The sequence below is a fragment of the Camellia sinensis genome, chromosome 1 (genome assembly GCF_055761805.1).
Source record: "Camellia sinensis isolate YWXY chromosome 1, ASM5576180v1, whole genome shotgun sequence".
NCBI classification, from domain to species: domain Eukaryota; kingdom Viridiplantae; phylum Streptophyta; class Magnoliopsida; order Ericales; family Theaceae; genus Camellia; species Camellia sinensis.
The window spans coordinates 70,209,336-70,224,112 of record NC_138961.1 but is presented as its reverse complement, the minus strand read 5'-3'; the positions used below and the strand labels follow the sequence as shown (position 1 = coordinate 70,224,112).

General features: G+C 39.6%; 1 protein-coding gene across 1 annotated transcript; it reads right to left on the bottom strand.

Annotated features, from left to right (window-relative positions):
- Positions 1-1,189: 1,189 nt before the first annotated feature.
- LOC145801280 (F-box protein At5g07610-like) lies at positions 1,190-3,788 on the bottom strand. The gene is made up of 2 exons (XM_082892191.1): positions 3,667-3,788; positions 1,190-2,767 (listed from the first exon to the last, which is right to left on the bottom strand). Exons 1-2 carry the CDS (start codon positions 3,786-3,788, stop codon positions 1,486-1,488), a joined length of 1,404 nt encoding a protein of 467 aa, XP_082748317.1. The 3' UTR covers positions 1,190-1,485.
- Positions 3,789-14,777: the final 10,989 nt, after the last annotated feature.

Here is a 14,777-nt window from a genome sequence, read left to right as displayed (position 1 = left end):
AACAACATGGATTTGTCCCTAAATATTTTTTGCAAGGAAATTTTCACTAAAATTCTTATTTGTTATAGTGACGAATTCTTTGAACTAGAATTAATTTAGAAGTTCAGGATTCAAATTAGCAAAATAAAAAATTTAGTATTTGATTTAGGGTCAAACAATGATTTATTATTATTATTATTTTTTTTCACAAATTTTTTTGTTTGTTTGTCTGTCTATCATCACTCTTAACTTATAGCCACAAAAAGGTGTTTATTAGGAAAAATTATTAGACATTTCCAAAGTACTCGCAGTATTGTTTACATAGAACTACCAGCTAATGTTTACATATTACTACCCATTAATGAGAAATTTTAGTCCACATTAAGTGAGTCTTCTTTTGTACTCAATAAAAGCGAGATAACATGATTTATCGGCAAAACTTATGGCTACATGATTAATTTAGAATACAAATGTACATGTACCAGTGCCATAGTGTTTTGAGACTTCTAAATATTTATAGGCAAGGATACGCTCGTTGCCAATGAGCCAACTTCTAAGAAGTATGGATATGGATACGACATGGATAAGTGGACACGTAAATTTTCAAAAAAATGTAGGATACGACACGTTGGGAACATGTGCAAAAACATATAATTTTATATATTTATTATATGTCATATTTTAAATATTTAATATGTATTTTATATCAAATATTTAATTGTATCAAATTTATCAACCTTATGTAAGCTATTTTCGTAAAAAAAATAAAAAAATTAACTTTTATTGAAAAAAATAGTTCCCAGCATGTCCTTGTGTCCACAGCGTGTCCAATACGTGTGTGGAGTGTGTCCGGCACGTGTTCGTGTCCGGCACGGGTTGGACTCATGCGTGACTTCTGGAGAGGTGTTAGTATGCCAACTCCTTCTATTTGGGAAAATAAATATTCAATAATAACACCAGCTAGACACATCATTTTCCCTTAAACTGTTCGTTTAGTTGTGTCCTAAATGCTTAAAAATAAAATAAAATAAAATAAAATAATAATAATAATAATAAAGCAAATGAAATGTATTACCAATTACAGTGCACATCTCACTGTCTGAAACTGATATTATACAAAATTTATTTGGTGTGCATTAGGTATGGTATGAAAATGTCATGTGGTATATTATAAATTAATCACTAAATGTCATATCTTTCTCTTATTTGGTCACCATAAATATAATAAACTCACCATTGAAACCAATCAAAATTGAGAAAGTTCTTTTTTTATCAACTAAAAAAAGTCTTTATTAATGACATTGAAATGAAATACAATAATTAAAGGAAAGGATATGTAAAAATGCATCAAAGGTAATCCAACTTAAACACAAAAAAAAAAAAATACAAACCCCACATATAGCAACATATGTAATTGTTATGACAATTACTTGTGCTATGACCGTCACAAACAGTAACAACAAGAATGATGTAAAACAAGACGGAAAGAAATTTCATGAGAATCAATCAAACAGAGGAGATACTCTGAATGTATGGAAATGTATGAAACCATCCAAACCTGAATGGACGGTCATTCCTGGTGTACTCACTTCCCAACATCCTACGACTCCATTTAAATATTTTCTCATATGTTTTCTCCTCCAAATTGTAACGTATAACCTTATTTTCTATGTGTTGCACCAAGAATGACTTGTCATCATCAGCATTATTCTCTATTCGAACTATTCGAAGTATAGAGAACGAACACTTACCATTCTCTCTAATCTCCGGAAATGCGTGACTAACTTGATCTAGATCAACATGGTACTTCACAAACCACCCAGAGTAGTCTTTCTCTATCTCGTATATTTTGAACGCCACAATGTGGGGGACCTCGAATTGAACTAGATTCAAATGGTTTTCTGACTCTCCGAAATACCTAATCTTCCTATGATAATCATCATCATCATCGGCTGCATCTTGAACCGGAGGCATCGGCATTGTAGCGAGAACTTCTTGATCGACATTGAAATACAATGCATTCCCATTAACACTAACCCAATTGATCGCACCATTCCAGAACACTCCTCGAGAGAAAAGTACTATGCTTAAGCGCCTTACTGCAAAAGGCTCGCCAGAGAGCTTCCAAGTGGAGGTCTTGGAGGAGTAAATCTCGATCTGACAAAAAATCGATTCATAGTTTGCCAACAATCGACAGTCTCGAACCAAAATAACTTTGTAGTGAGGTGATTTCATTGGATCAAAAGCCAAGTTGACTCCCAAACAACAATTAACCTTGCTGATGTTGTCTCGGACTAGTGTTTTGAATTGCTTGGTTGTAGGATTGACAACATAGAGATTTTTAAGCTTGGAATCACAACAACACAACAAACCTTTGCATGACTTTAGAAGGTAGACATTAGGGTTTTCCTTAAAAAAGGCAAGGCTTGTGGTTGGCTTGATATCTGGGTTTTTGATGTTGTCGAGAGGGGCATAATAGACTTTTGGAACGGAGGGTGAAGGATTGTCATCGTCATAGAAGAGACGGGAAGATCGGTGGAAGAATAGACCAGAAGGCAGATTAGGGTTAGGGTTTAGGCGGCGAGTGAAGAAAGGGGAGGAAATGAGAGAGAGCCAATGTTTGGATATGGATTTAGATCGAACGAGTGATTTTAGAGGCAAACGGAGAAGGATCTCGGCTAAGAGGTCATCATTGTCGGAAACTGTGGTAGCGCGGCCACTAGGAGTTGTAGCACCGCCGCCAGGAGTTGTTGAGATTCTTTTTCTTTCTTCGGAATACGTGATTGTGCTGTTTGAGGCCACAAAAATTCAATGGTAGATTTGAGTTTTATAGGAAAGATGTGTAATCTTGGTCTGGATTTGGTTGATTGGTCTCCGATTCACCACAGAAACTCAATGGTAGATTTTAAGTTTTATTGGAGAGATTTGTAATCTTGGTCTCGATTTGGTTAATTGGATTTTGAGTTTTGTAGGAAAGATTTGTAATCTTGGTTGGATTTGGTTGATTGGTCTCCGGTTCATGTCTGAATTGGACCGTCTGAACATCTATTAGTCTCCAGTTCACATCTATTTTTGATAGATTGCTCCCCGATTCACGTCTATTTTTGATAAATTGGTCTTCGATTCACATCTATATTGGACCGTTCGACTATCATAATAGACGTGAACCGTGTTATTCACAAGTATGGTATTAAAAAGCAGCCGATTTGTAACGGCCATGGGAAATTTGACTACCCTAGTCAAAATTTGACTACCCAGTCAGCTACACCTCAGCTTAAGTTTAACAATGTAAAGGGAAAATCACTAAATTGGAACGGCCATGGCAAATTTGACTACCCTAGTCAGCTACACCTAGGTTTAACGATGTAAGGGATGTAAAGGGACACCTCAGTTTAACGATGTAAGGGATGTTTAACGATGTGAGGGATGTAAAGGGAAACTCACTAAATCGGAACGGCCAGGTACATTTGACTACCCTAGTCGGCTAAAGGGAAAATCACTAAATTGCTACTAAACCAGCCAATTCCCGTTCCTAACAAGTCATATTTAGATTGAATTTTCTCCAAACCAGTCCGATTTGCCACATATAAAACAAAATTTAAAAAGCATCGTGGAGATTTTAATGCTACCTACATGGCTTTTGAGAGTGTCACCTACTTTAAGGATTATTTAAAAGAGGTGGAGCACCTCAAGACACTTTGCACAACCGATGTGGGACTGTGTGTTTGGAGCCACAAAGTGAAGCTGAAATTTGTAGCTCTCATGTGATGCCCCATTTCTTCTTCTAATCGATGTGGGACTGAGGCCATATGACAAAGGCTACCATATGCTGACCAATTTTACAATTCAAGGATCCAGATGGCGGACCAACATGGAAGAAGGATTGAAGGTGGAGGATGGCAACCAGTGGTACGGCGGCATGGCGGACGACGTGAGTGGAACAGTAAGTCAGTTACAAATATACATTCTATTTTTGTGGATAACCTTCCAGAATCCATGGGGACCAGAGGGCTATACAACATTTTCTCTAATTATGGGATAGTCATGGACGTTTTCATCCCAAATAAGAGACGCAAGATGACAAGATCTCGCTTTGGATTTGTAAGATATAACTGTTTTGTAGCAGCAGACATAGCAGTTCAAAAGGCACATGGGCTTTGGTGTGATGACAGAACATTGAAAGTTAAGATGGCAGATTTTGGCAAGGAGTCTGGTCCACAATCCAGATTGAACAAAGCACCACAGACCAGAAAAGTCATAGCTGCTAATATCACACATACTGTTGGCCATCAAAGGAACAGCTCTTTTGCTGAGGCTGTGAGTGGCAAAGGAGCTCAAACAAATGCAATCCGAACTATTAAGGCTTATGAGGAAGGTAATGGTTGGTTGTATGAAAGTGTGGTAGTAAGATTAAAAGCATCCTCATCAATGGATACTTTTAAGGAGGACATCGCTAGGAGAGGCTTTGGGGAAGTAACGGTCAGATGGGGGGGTGGAAGAGATGTGGCTCTCTCATTCAACTCAGTTGCAGATATGAAGGACAAACTTCAGAGAATGCAGGGCTGGCTCAATGATTGGTGTGATTCAGTCCAAGAATGGCGACAAGGGTTGGTTATTGAACAAGAAAGATATGTCTGGCTTAGTTGCTATGGTGTCCCGTTGAATTTATGGAGTTTTAAAACATTTAGTAGTATTGGGGAAACTTGGGGAGCAGTGCTCGCCATTGATGAGGATACACTTCGGCTTAATTCGTTGCATTGTGGCAAGGTGAAGATAGCCACGTCTAGTATGGAGTCTATAAACCATATCATAAACCTGGAGTGCAAAGGTACAATATACCCAGTGAGGGTTTGTGAGGAACAAATAATAGTTTCTAAATCAACGTCTGATCAGTGTACATCCCAACCCACTGAATGGAAGAACGCAGGAAAGAAAATTTCAGAGGCACTTGCAGATGACCAACTTACAGACATAAACAGTAGACATGAGGTAGAAGATGATGATGTGGACATCCAGCTGGGCAAGAAAGAAGACTTAAGAGATGAGGTGGTTGGAGAGGGGAACAGTGTCCTACCTGCTAACTCAGGTGAACTGGAAGGGGATGAAAGATTGAGTGATGTCTCTGCTGTTGCTGAAACAGATATGATGAAGGATGGGTCTGAGGAAGGTGGCGCATGCGTAAGTCAACCAGCAGGGGTAGGGTTGAGCTATGAGCAATATGATGATGGTGCTAGGCGTAGGGTAGATGCTGAAGTATACACCTCGGGGTTTACCAGAAGTCTGAGTGGGTCCGATTGTAATCGGCAAGGTATTCATCTTGAAGTGGACCTTAATCGGGCCCAATTAGCAGGTGGTCTAGCTGGGTCGGCCCTTAGATTTGATGGGCTGGTTCAATCTCATCATAATAATCCTCAACAAGGATTTGAGGATTTAGCCCATAGTTTTGCTGGGCAGGTTCAGTTTCACCATTATAACCCACAAGGCCCATCTATTTATTCGGCCCACCCTTTACAAATTTCCTCACGCCCAGCTAGCAAGGAGAAACTGAAGGCAAAAGACAGATCAGTATCAAGACCTTAGCTTCAGAAAAAGCCAACTATGGGGAAGTTCGTGGTGAACAAGAGATTGGGGGCATCATCTTTGAATTTAAGGAAATGAGCTGTCTTCAGGTCAGCTGTAGCTGCCATTTCATTATCCATGGCAAGTGGAAATAGTAGAGGTCGAAAATTGTTATCGGAGGCAGAGGCTTCTATACAAATTGGTAAAGCACTGGGCCTAGAATGTGAAGATAAAGAAGAGGAGGTGCTGAGCAAGTTAGAGGAGTTGGAAGCTCAAGATCAACAGCGAGCTAAGAAGAAGGAAGGAGTGAAAAGCTAGTCTGTTATATCCAGCTGTTTAAGAGTAAATTTCATTCTGATAAAGATACAATCATGGAATGTGAAAGGGATTGGAAGACCTGAAAAAAGGAGGAGGATCAAGAAAAGCCTTCTAGATAGGAAAGTGGATATTGTGTTACTTCAAGAAACTAAGAAGCCAGCAGTGGACTTTGACTTGGTTAGATCTATGTGGCCTGGGGATCATTTTGATTTCATGGGTGTAGATGCGATTGGTTGAGCTAGAGGACTCTTATGTATTTGGAACCCTGACGTATTTCAATTGAAGGCTTGTTGTAGTTCTCAAAATTTCATCCTATTATCAGGTACATTATTTTCTAGTTTTGATTGTGTTATCGTAAATGTGTATGGGCCTAATGAGGTGGGCAAAAGGAAAGAGACGTGGGACTCTTTAGTAAGGTTGAAAGCCAGTTTTCTGGGGCCATGGTGTCTGGGGGGGGGGGGACTTCAATGAAATCAGGAGTATTTTAGAAAGGATAGGGTGCTCAAGAAGGGATAGAGGTATGAGGGATTTTAATACTATGATTGATCAATTAGAGCTGATAGATATGCCTTTGTTAGGGAGGAAGTTTATGTGGTGTAATTCTCAAGCAAGGGAGAAATGAAGCAGAATTGATAGATTTTTGCTTAATTATGAATGGGTGCAGAATTTTTCCTTCAAACTTTGGGGACTTCCTAGATTGTTGTCTGATCACTGTCCTATTATCTTAATGGAGGATGAGAGGGACTGGGGTCCTAAACCCTTCAGGTTTCTTAATGCTTGGTTTTTACATCCAAAATTCATCTCCTTTGTTCAACAAAGTTGGTCAGAACTTGGTGTGACAGGGTGGGCAGGATACAAGTGTCTTATGAAGTTTAAAGTACTGAAACAGGCTCTTAAGAAGTGGAATGTGGAGGTGTTTGGTAGGATTGAATTAAAACTGAAAAGTGTGGAAGATGAGGCTCATTCGCTGGATTTGTTAGCGGAGGAGAGACCATTACTTGATACAGAATTGATTAGAAGAAAGGAAGTGAGGGGTGAAGTTTGGAAGTTAAGTAAAATGTTGGAATGGATTTGGTTACAAAAATCTCGATTGACTTGGGCGGCTAAAGGGGATAAAAATACTAAGTTCTTCCATATAATGGCATGTAGCAGGAATAGTAGGAATTCTCTGTGTTCATTACCAATGAATGGTATGTTGATTGAAGAGCCTTCGGAAATTAGGGATGTAGTTCAAGTTCATTTTATGAGGCTATTTTCGGAAGATTGGAAAGTCCGTCCCAAATTGTCTGGCCCTTTTAAGAGTATAGGAGGAGCTCAAATTGTGGCACAATTGGAGGCAGGTTTTACAGAGGAGGAGATCCGGAATGCTATCAAGTGTTGTGATGGTAATAAGGCTCCTGGGCTTGATGGGTTCAACATGTCCTTCTTTAAGAAATGTTGGCAAATAGTGCGGGTTGATGTGTTACAGTTTATGAGGGAGTTCCATCAGAATGCTAGTCTGGTTGGTGGAATTAATAGCTCTTTTATCGCCCTAATTCCAAAAGTTTCAAGCCCTTCTTGCTTGAATGAATATAGGCCTATTAGCTTGATTGGATCTTTGTACAAAATCTTAGCTAAGGTGTTAGCTAACAGATTGAAAAAGGTGATGCCCAAGATTATTGGTGAGGCCCAGTCAGCTTTTTTGGGGGGAAGGAATATTTTAGATGGAATTCTGATAGCTAATGAAGTAGTTGATGGGTGGAAGAGATCTAACCGAAAAGGTTTGGTGCTTAAGTTGGATTTTGAAAAGGCCTATGACTCGATTAATTGGGAATTTTTATTTGATATGTTGTCAAAGTTTGGCTTTGGTTCTAGGTGGGTTAGATGGATGAAAGCTTGTGTTTCCTCTGCCAAGATCTCTGTCCTAGTAAATGGGTCACCAACATCTGAGTTTTGTCCACAAAGAGGTCTCAGACAAGGAGATCCGCTGTCACCATTCTTATTCAACATTGTAGCAGAGGGCCTCAATATCTTACTGAGTAGAGCTAAGGAGTTGGACCTAATTAAAGGGGCCAAGGTGGGTTCTAATGGCCTTAGAGTCACTCATTTGTAATTCGCGGATGACACGATTATGTTTTGTGATGCAAATAGGGTGGAGGTGACCAATATCAAAAGAATTCTAAGATGTTTTGAGATTGTTTCGGGTCTGAAAATTAACTACCACAAGAGTGTCATCTGTGGGGTTGGGGTGGATGAGGAATTAGTGCAGGAGTTTGCCTTCTCTTTAAATTGTCTTCACCAAAAGTTGCCTCTCAAGTATTTGGGACTACCTTTGGGGGCAAATACTAGCAGGAGGAGCACCTGGAAACCCGTTCTTGACAAGATCAAACAGAAATTGTCCACATGGAAGAGAAGGTTGTTATCCTTTACCGGGCGCCTAACTTTAATCAAATCAGTATTGTCCTCTTTACCAATCTATTATATATCTTTGTTCAAAATTTCGGCTGGAGTGGCTAAGGAGATTGAGAGATTGCAATCAACTTTTCTTTGGGGTGGCTCTGATCTTCGAAGAAAAGTACACATGGTCCGGTGGGAGGTAATTACTAAAAATAAGAAATTAAGAGGGTTAGGTGTGAGGAGGATTATAACTTTGAATCAATGTTTACTATTAAAATGGTGGTGGAGATTTGGTGTGGAGAATCAATCGCTTTGGAAGGAAGTGATTTGTGCAAAATATGTGCCAGTGGATGGAAGATGGTTCCCAAAACTGTTTGGTAGAGGTTCAAAACTCTGGACTGATATAATACATGCTGTTCATTCCAATCCAGAGCTGCATCAGTTCTATATGAATAATTCTAAGATAGTTCTGGGGGATGGGAGAAGAGTTCTTTTTTGGAGGGACAAGTGGGTGGGTAATGTTTGCTTAATGGATGAATTTCCAAGGCTGTTCTTATTATCTAATGATAAAGATGGTGTGGTTAGTGTGTTTTTCGAAAGAAGGGCAGAGGATGGTGGATGGAATCTGGGATTTAGAAGAACTTTGATGGCTTGGGAGGAGGAAGAAGCATATAGATTATCCTGTTTGCTTAGCTCTGCACCAATACTGTGTAGTACCAAACCTGATGAGCTTCTTTGGTGTGCAGACCCTTCTAAGCTCTTTTCTGTTTCATCAATTTATAAATGGACTGAATCTTCTCTGGGATCTACAATTCCAATGGCTGCCTCAATTTGGAACAACTTTGCGCCTCCAAAAGTGCAATTCTTTGGGTGGTTAGCTTGGCTTGGTAAGGTTTAAACCTCTTATTTTCTTCATAGAATTGGAATTCTCACAGGTAATGTAAACCTTGGCTGTGTTTTTTGTCATATGGAAGTTGAATCTGTGGAACATATTTTGCTCCACTGCCCTTTTGTGTGGCGGCTTTGGTCAGATATTATTTGTTGGTGGGGATTGCAGTGGGTAATTCCAGGATCTGTGCATGGGTTGCTGGAATGGTGGTCCGGATGTGTGATGCAGAGGCTGGAGAAGAAAATCTGGATGGCCATCCCTTTGGCCACTCTCTGGTCCACATGGAAGCACAGAAATGAGTGTGTCTTCGGTGCCTCTCAACCAAATCTGGAAGCTTTGTGTGATTTAGTGAAGGTTAGAGTTGCTATGTGGTTCAAAGCATCAAAAATCCAGGTTGATTTCTCCATTAATGATTTGGTCTTTAATCTGCCTCAGGTGAAATATTGTATCAAGAATGGAGGGTGAAGGTTTTTGTTCTAGTATGGTGCATTTTAATGTGCTGGGTTATTGACTGGAGTTCAAAACAGAAGCTCACTAAATTCTACTAAGTTTGTAGAATGAGAAGGATTAAGATATTGAGGTTGTGTTATGAGAAGGATCTAATAGTGGGAAGAATCATCAGTGTATTTGTGTATTTGTAGGATCATCAGTGTGTGCTAGTGCAATAGCCATCAAGCTTCTGAGGTTTTGATTAGTTAGGTTGCAGCAATTCCACAATCAGTAGCTATTCTGACTTGATATGGGCAGCAAAAGTATAAGTCCTGGTTGGTGTTCTGCTATGGTGTTCTGCTATGGTGCTGTTTATCTGATTTGCTATGTTGCTGGTCTGCTGGTAGATATGGTGTTCTGCTATGTTGCTGGTCTGATTTGCTATGTTGCTGATCTGCTGGTCTATTGGTGGCAAAGGTTTGCTATGCGTGCTGATCTGCTGGTCTATTGCTGATATGCTGGACTATGATGGTCTATCTGCTGGTCTATTGGTGGCAATCTGCTGGTCTATTGCTGATATGCTGGACTCTGTTGTGTAATTCTGGGCTGATGGCAAAGGGTTAAGCTTGCATGTTGATTTGTTTTGGCTTAGGTTCTTGTATGCAATAGTAGGCCTTCCTACTGCTGTGTGTGCTGTGTTTCTGTTCTGTTTTGATCCTCTTCCTTTCGGGTTTGGTTCCTCACCAAATTCCTTCCCTTTATTTGATGTAATCTCATCTCTTGTATGGTTTTCATCAATAAAGGTTCTTTTTTGCTGATCAAAAAAAAAAAAAAAAAAATATGCTGACCAATTTATTCATTGCTTGTCAAATGTATAATTTTTATTTGTTCAACATTAATTTTTTTTATTATTAATAAGCAAAGCATACTTTTAGATTTCAAAATTAATTCAACTATGACAAATTAAGATTAAAATAATCAACACAAGAAAATTATTGAGTTTCAAAGGAGTTGTTAATGATTTTAAAATTTTCACGATTGAATCGCCCGATTCTTGATACGTATTGCTTGATACTTTTGATACCGTTACACCACGACCAATACCGGTTTGTTATCTAATACCGCTATTTAGAACCATGTTCACAAGTGGATTGGACCCTGCCATTTAGAGTTGTGAGAGGCTAATTACAAATTTCACTCCCAATAATTTAATTTGTTTATTTTTTAATTAATTATGTTTAAATTATTCATTTAAAAAAAATGATAAAAAAATCAAAAACACATTCGTTTATCATATTTATTCCCCCCCCCCAAAAAAAAGGTTGATAACACTTTTCATTTTATAATTTGATTCAAATTTCAGTTTAATCCCAATTGTTTCAATTTAAATAGTTTGGTTCCTACATTTTAAGTTTAGTTTCAATTTGAAATTTCGTCTAAATTTTTGTTATGTCTACGTGTATACCTTAAAAAAATTTGCAAGCATTGACAAATAGAGAAGGAGGGGGGGAGAGAGAGAGAGAGAGAGAGAGAGGATAAAAATTAGAGAAGCTATCAATGGAGAGAGGAGGTTGGAATCCAGTGATAGAGAGGAGAAAAGTGGGTAGCCAGCATGGATTTCGGAAGGAGGCAATGCTAGTTACTATATTCGTAGACAATATTCCAGACTCCATGGCTCCTAAAGGATTGTTCAATCTATTTTGGAAGTTTGACCTAGTTAAGGATGTGTTTATTCTAGAAAAGAGAAGGAAAGCATCATGATCCAGATTTGGGTTTGTAAGATATGATTGCGAGGTGGCTGCAGGGATAACGATCCAGAAGACAGATGGTTTGTGGTGTGATAACAAGGAATTGAGGGTCAAAAGAGCAGAGTTTCAAAAACCTCAAAGATCTGGTCAACTGGAGCAAAAGGGGTAGAGCAGAGGTGAAGATGGGAAGAGGATGAATCAGGGGTTGCAGATACAACAAGGGTTGGGTAATGGAGTTAAGAAGACTTATGTGGAGGCAGTAGTAAAGGGAGGAGCTAGTGCGGGGGCGTAGGTGGTAATAAAAGCTAATGAGGAAGGCAATGGTTGGCGTTATGAAAGCTTAGTAGTATAGTTGAGCAGCTTTTTAGCTTTTAAGGACTTTAGAGCAGAACTTTGTAAAAGAGGGATGGAAGATGTGGTTGCAAGAGAGGGGGCTGGTCGCATAGTACTGTTAACCTTTCCCTCAGTACAGCACATGTAGGTTGGGAAGGAACAACTAGAAGGATGGGGAAGGCAATGGTGTGATTCAATTGAAGAATGGGGGAAATATCAGTTTGTGGAGCAAGAGAGGTGCGTCTGGTTGAATTGTTTTGGCATCCCAATCAATCTCTGAAGTGTTACAACTATTCGCAACATTGGTTGTCATTGGGGGGTGGTAGTTCAGTTCGAAGAAAATATCAATAACGCACAAACTTTCTAGCAAGCTAAGGTAAGAGTGATAACGAAGTGTATGGAGATGATCAATGCGATAGCTTTTTTGGAGCACAGAGGTAAGCACATTCTAGTAAGGGTCTGTAAGAAGTCCCTAGTTGTTTACTCCCGAGTCCAAGTAGTAGCAGAGGTATGCAACATGAACAATTGCACTTCAATGCAAAAGTAGGGGTGGATCAGATGTCTGGCAATGGTGGTAATAGTAAGATTGTAGGGCAAGCTATTCCAGCCAGATAAGAGAAGGGTATAGATGGTTGTGATGATGTTAGTAGGGTATTGGAAACAGTGATGGCCAGATCAGATGAGCAGGTTAAAAGAAATGATGGTAAGCATGCAATAGCTGTAGCTGTCAGAGAGGGTGGCATGGGAAATGGCCTAGCAAGTGCATGCTCTAGGGCGAAGGGGATGGTGCAGGAAGTCAATTCACAACAAGCCATGATAAATAAAGCTCATTTGTTGAATGAGGCTATATGCACTGTAGGCTTTTTAAAAGAACTGAGTGGGCCAGTGGGTGTAAGACCCAATATAAGTCTAGAAGTTCTACTTGAAGACATGAAGGTTGGGCCTGAGCCCAGTGGGTCAAATAAGGGAGTGGGGTCAAATCTTAGTGATTGTGTGGTCCAGACCCAAATCAAGCCAACTCTGGCCCAAACAATCCATAGGGCTGTGGTAAATAGGGCTGGTCAAGGAAGAAAATTCAAGGAAACAGCAGCAAAGAAAGGGTGTAATTCAAGGAAGAAGGACATTGATCAAAGGAGGGGCATCAATCTAGTTGGAGGCCATATCAAACAAAAATGCATGGTGGGTAGGCTTGGCTTCCAAAGAGGAGCCATTTTTAGAGCTTCAGCAGTGGCAGTAGCCAATTCCTTATCTAACTCCCAAAGTCAGACTCTGAAAAGAAAGACAAATCTAATTGAGGAGGCTTAGTCAACAGTGAAGGTTGGAACATTATTGGGAATGTAGTGCCAAGGCCAAGAGGAGGAGGTAGTCAGCAAAATAGTAGAATTGGAAGAGAATGACTTGAGAAGAATTGCAGCTGAAGCAGGGGCAAACAGAACCTAACTGGTTGCTAAACAGGGGTTAATGTGTAAGCTATGATTGTTGTAATGAAGATTTTATCATGAAATTCTAGAGGGCTAAGAAGGCCATAAAAAATAGGAAAAATTAAGAATTCGGTGAGGGAAAAGGATATAGATGTCCTGTTACTCCAAGAAACTAAAAGAAGCTCAATGGATGACAACTTTGTCAAAACAATCTGGCCTTTTGAGGAGATGGAGTTTATGCTGGTAGACTCAGATGGAAGTGCAGGTGGCCTGCTGTGTATTTGGAAACCACAGGTTTTTGAGCTTCAGGATTGTTGTGGCAGTAAGCACTTCATTATTTTATCAGGTATATCTTGTAATTCTTTTCCATGTGTTGTTGTTAATATTTATGCTCCAAATGAGGTTATGAGGAGAAGACAACTCTGGGACTCTTTGGTTAGTATTCATCAACACTGTCCAATGCCATGGTGTGTAAGAGGGGACTTTAATGAAATCAGATATATGAGTGGGTGAAAGGACTGCTCAAGAAGAGAGAGGGGGATGACAAACTTAAATGAGTTTATAGAAAAGATGGAGTTGGCTGACATGCCTATGCTAGGCGGACAGTACACCTGGTGTAATGCAGTGGAAAGGGATAGGTGGAGCAGGATAGATCAATTTTTGTTAGATCCAAAATGGTTGGAGAAGTTTTCTCTCAAACAATGGGGCTTACCTAGAACAATTTCAGATCATTGCCCAATATTGCTAAAGGAGGATGATAGGGATTGGGGACCTAAGTCCTTCAAGTTCATTAATGCTTGGAAATCACACGTTACCTTCATGTTTGAAGTCAAAAAAAGGTGGGAGGGCACACATGTGCAAGGTTTGGCAGGGTATAGAGTCATGAGAAAATTGAACATCTTGAGAAATCATCTGAGGGTGTGGAACAAGGAAGTGTTTGGCAATATAGACACTCTCCTAAAATCAGCTGAGAAGGAGTTACATGAATGGGATCTGAAGGCAGAATCTAGGTCCTTGATTGATCTGGAAATTAAAAGAAGAAGAGAAGTTAGAACCCAGGTGTGGCAGCTCAGCAGAAACAAGGAGAAGTTGTGGCACCAAAAATCCAGGCTGCAGTGGGCTAGATTTGGAGACAAAAATACTAGGTTCTTTCATATTATAGCAAGTAGAAGGCATAGAAAGAATTTTTTAGACTCAGTTTTAGTGGAGGGTAAGAGGCTAGAGGATCTAGTTCTGGTGAAACAAGAGGTGGTTAGGCACTTCAGTCAACAATTTACTGAGCACTGGAAGCAAAGGCCAAAAATTTTAGGTCCTTTTGCTACTATTAGCCCTAAGGCAGCAGTGAATTTGGAAACTGTGTTTACTAAAGTTGAGATTTGGCCTGCAATTCAAGAAAGTGATGGGAATAAGGCCCTTGGACTAGATGGTTTTAACCTGGCCTACATACAAAGTTGTTGGAAAATAATGAAAGGGGACATAATTCAGTTGATGCATGAATTCCACACACATGGCAAGTTGTTAAGAGGGATTAACAACTCTTTTATTGTTCTTATCCTTAAGAAGGATAACCCTGCAGGCTTGGGAGACTATAGGCCAATTAGCTCGATAAGTTCAGTATATAAAATCTTAGCCAATGTGTTATCTAGAAGACTTAAGAGGGTTCTTCCATCTGTGATAAGTGAGGTATAATCTGCTTTTGTCAGTGGCAGGTACATCCTAGATGAG

What these genes read in the sequence shown, in the direction of transcription:
- LOC145801280 (XM_082892191.1), bottom strand. Translation starts at nt 3,788, where the DNA reads ATGGCCTCAGTCCCACATCGATTAGAAGAAGAAATGGGGCATCACATG. An exon ending in GTTGTGCAAAGTGTCTTGAG is followed by an intron (nt 2,768 to 3,666) that starts GTGCTCCACCTC and finishes GGCCTCAAACAG; the next exon opens with CACAATCACGTATTCCGAAG.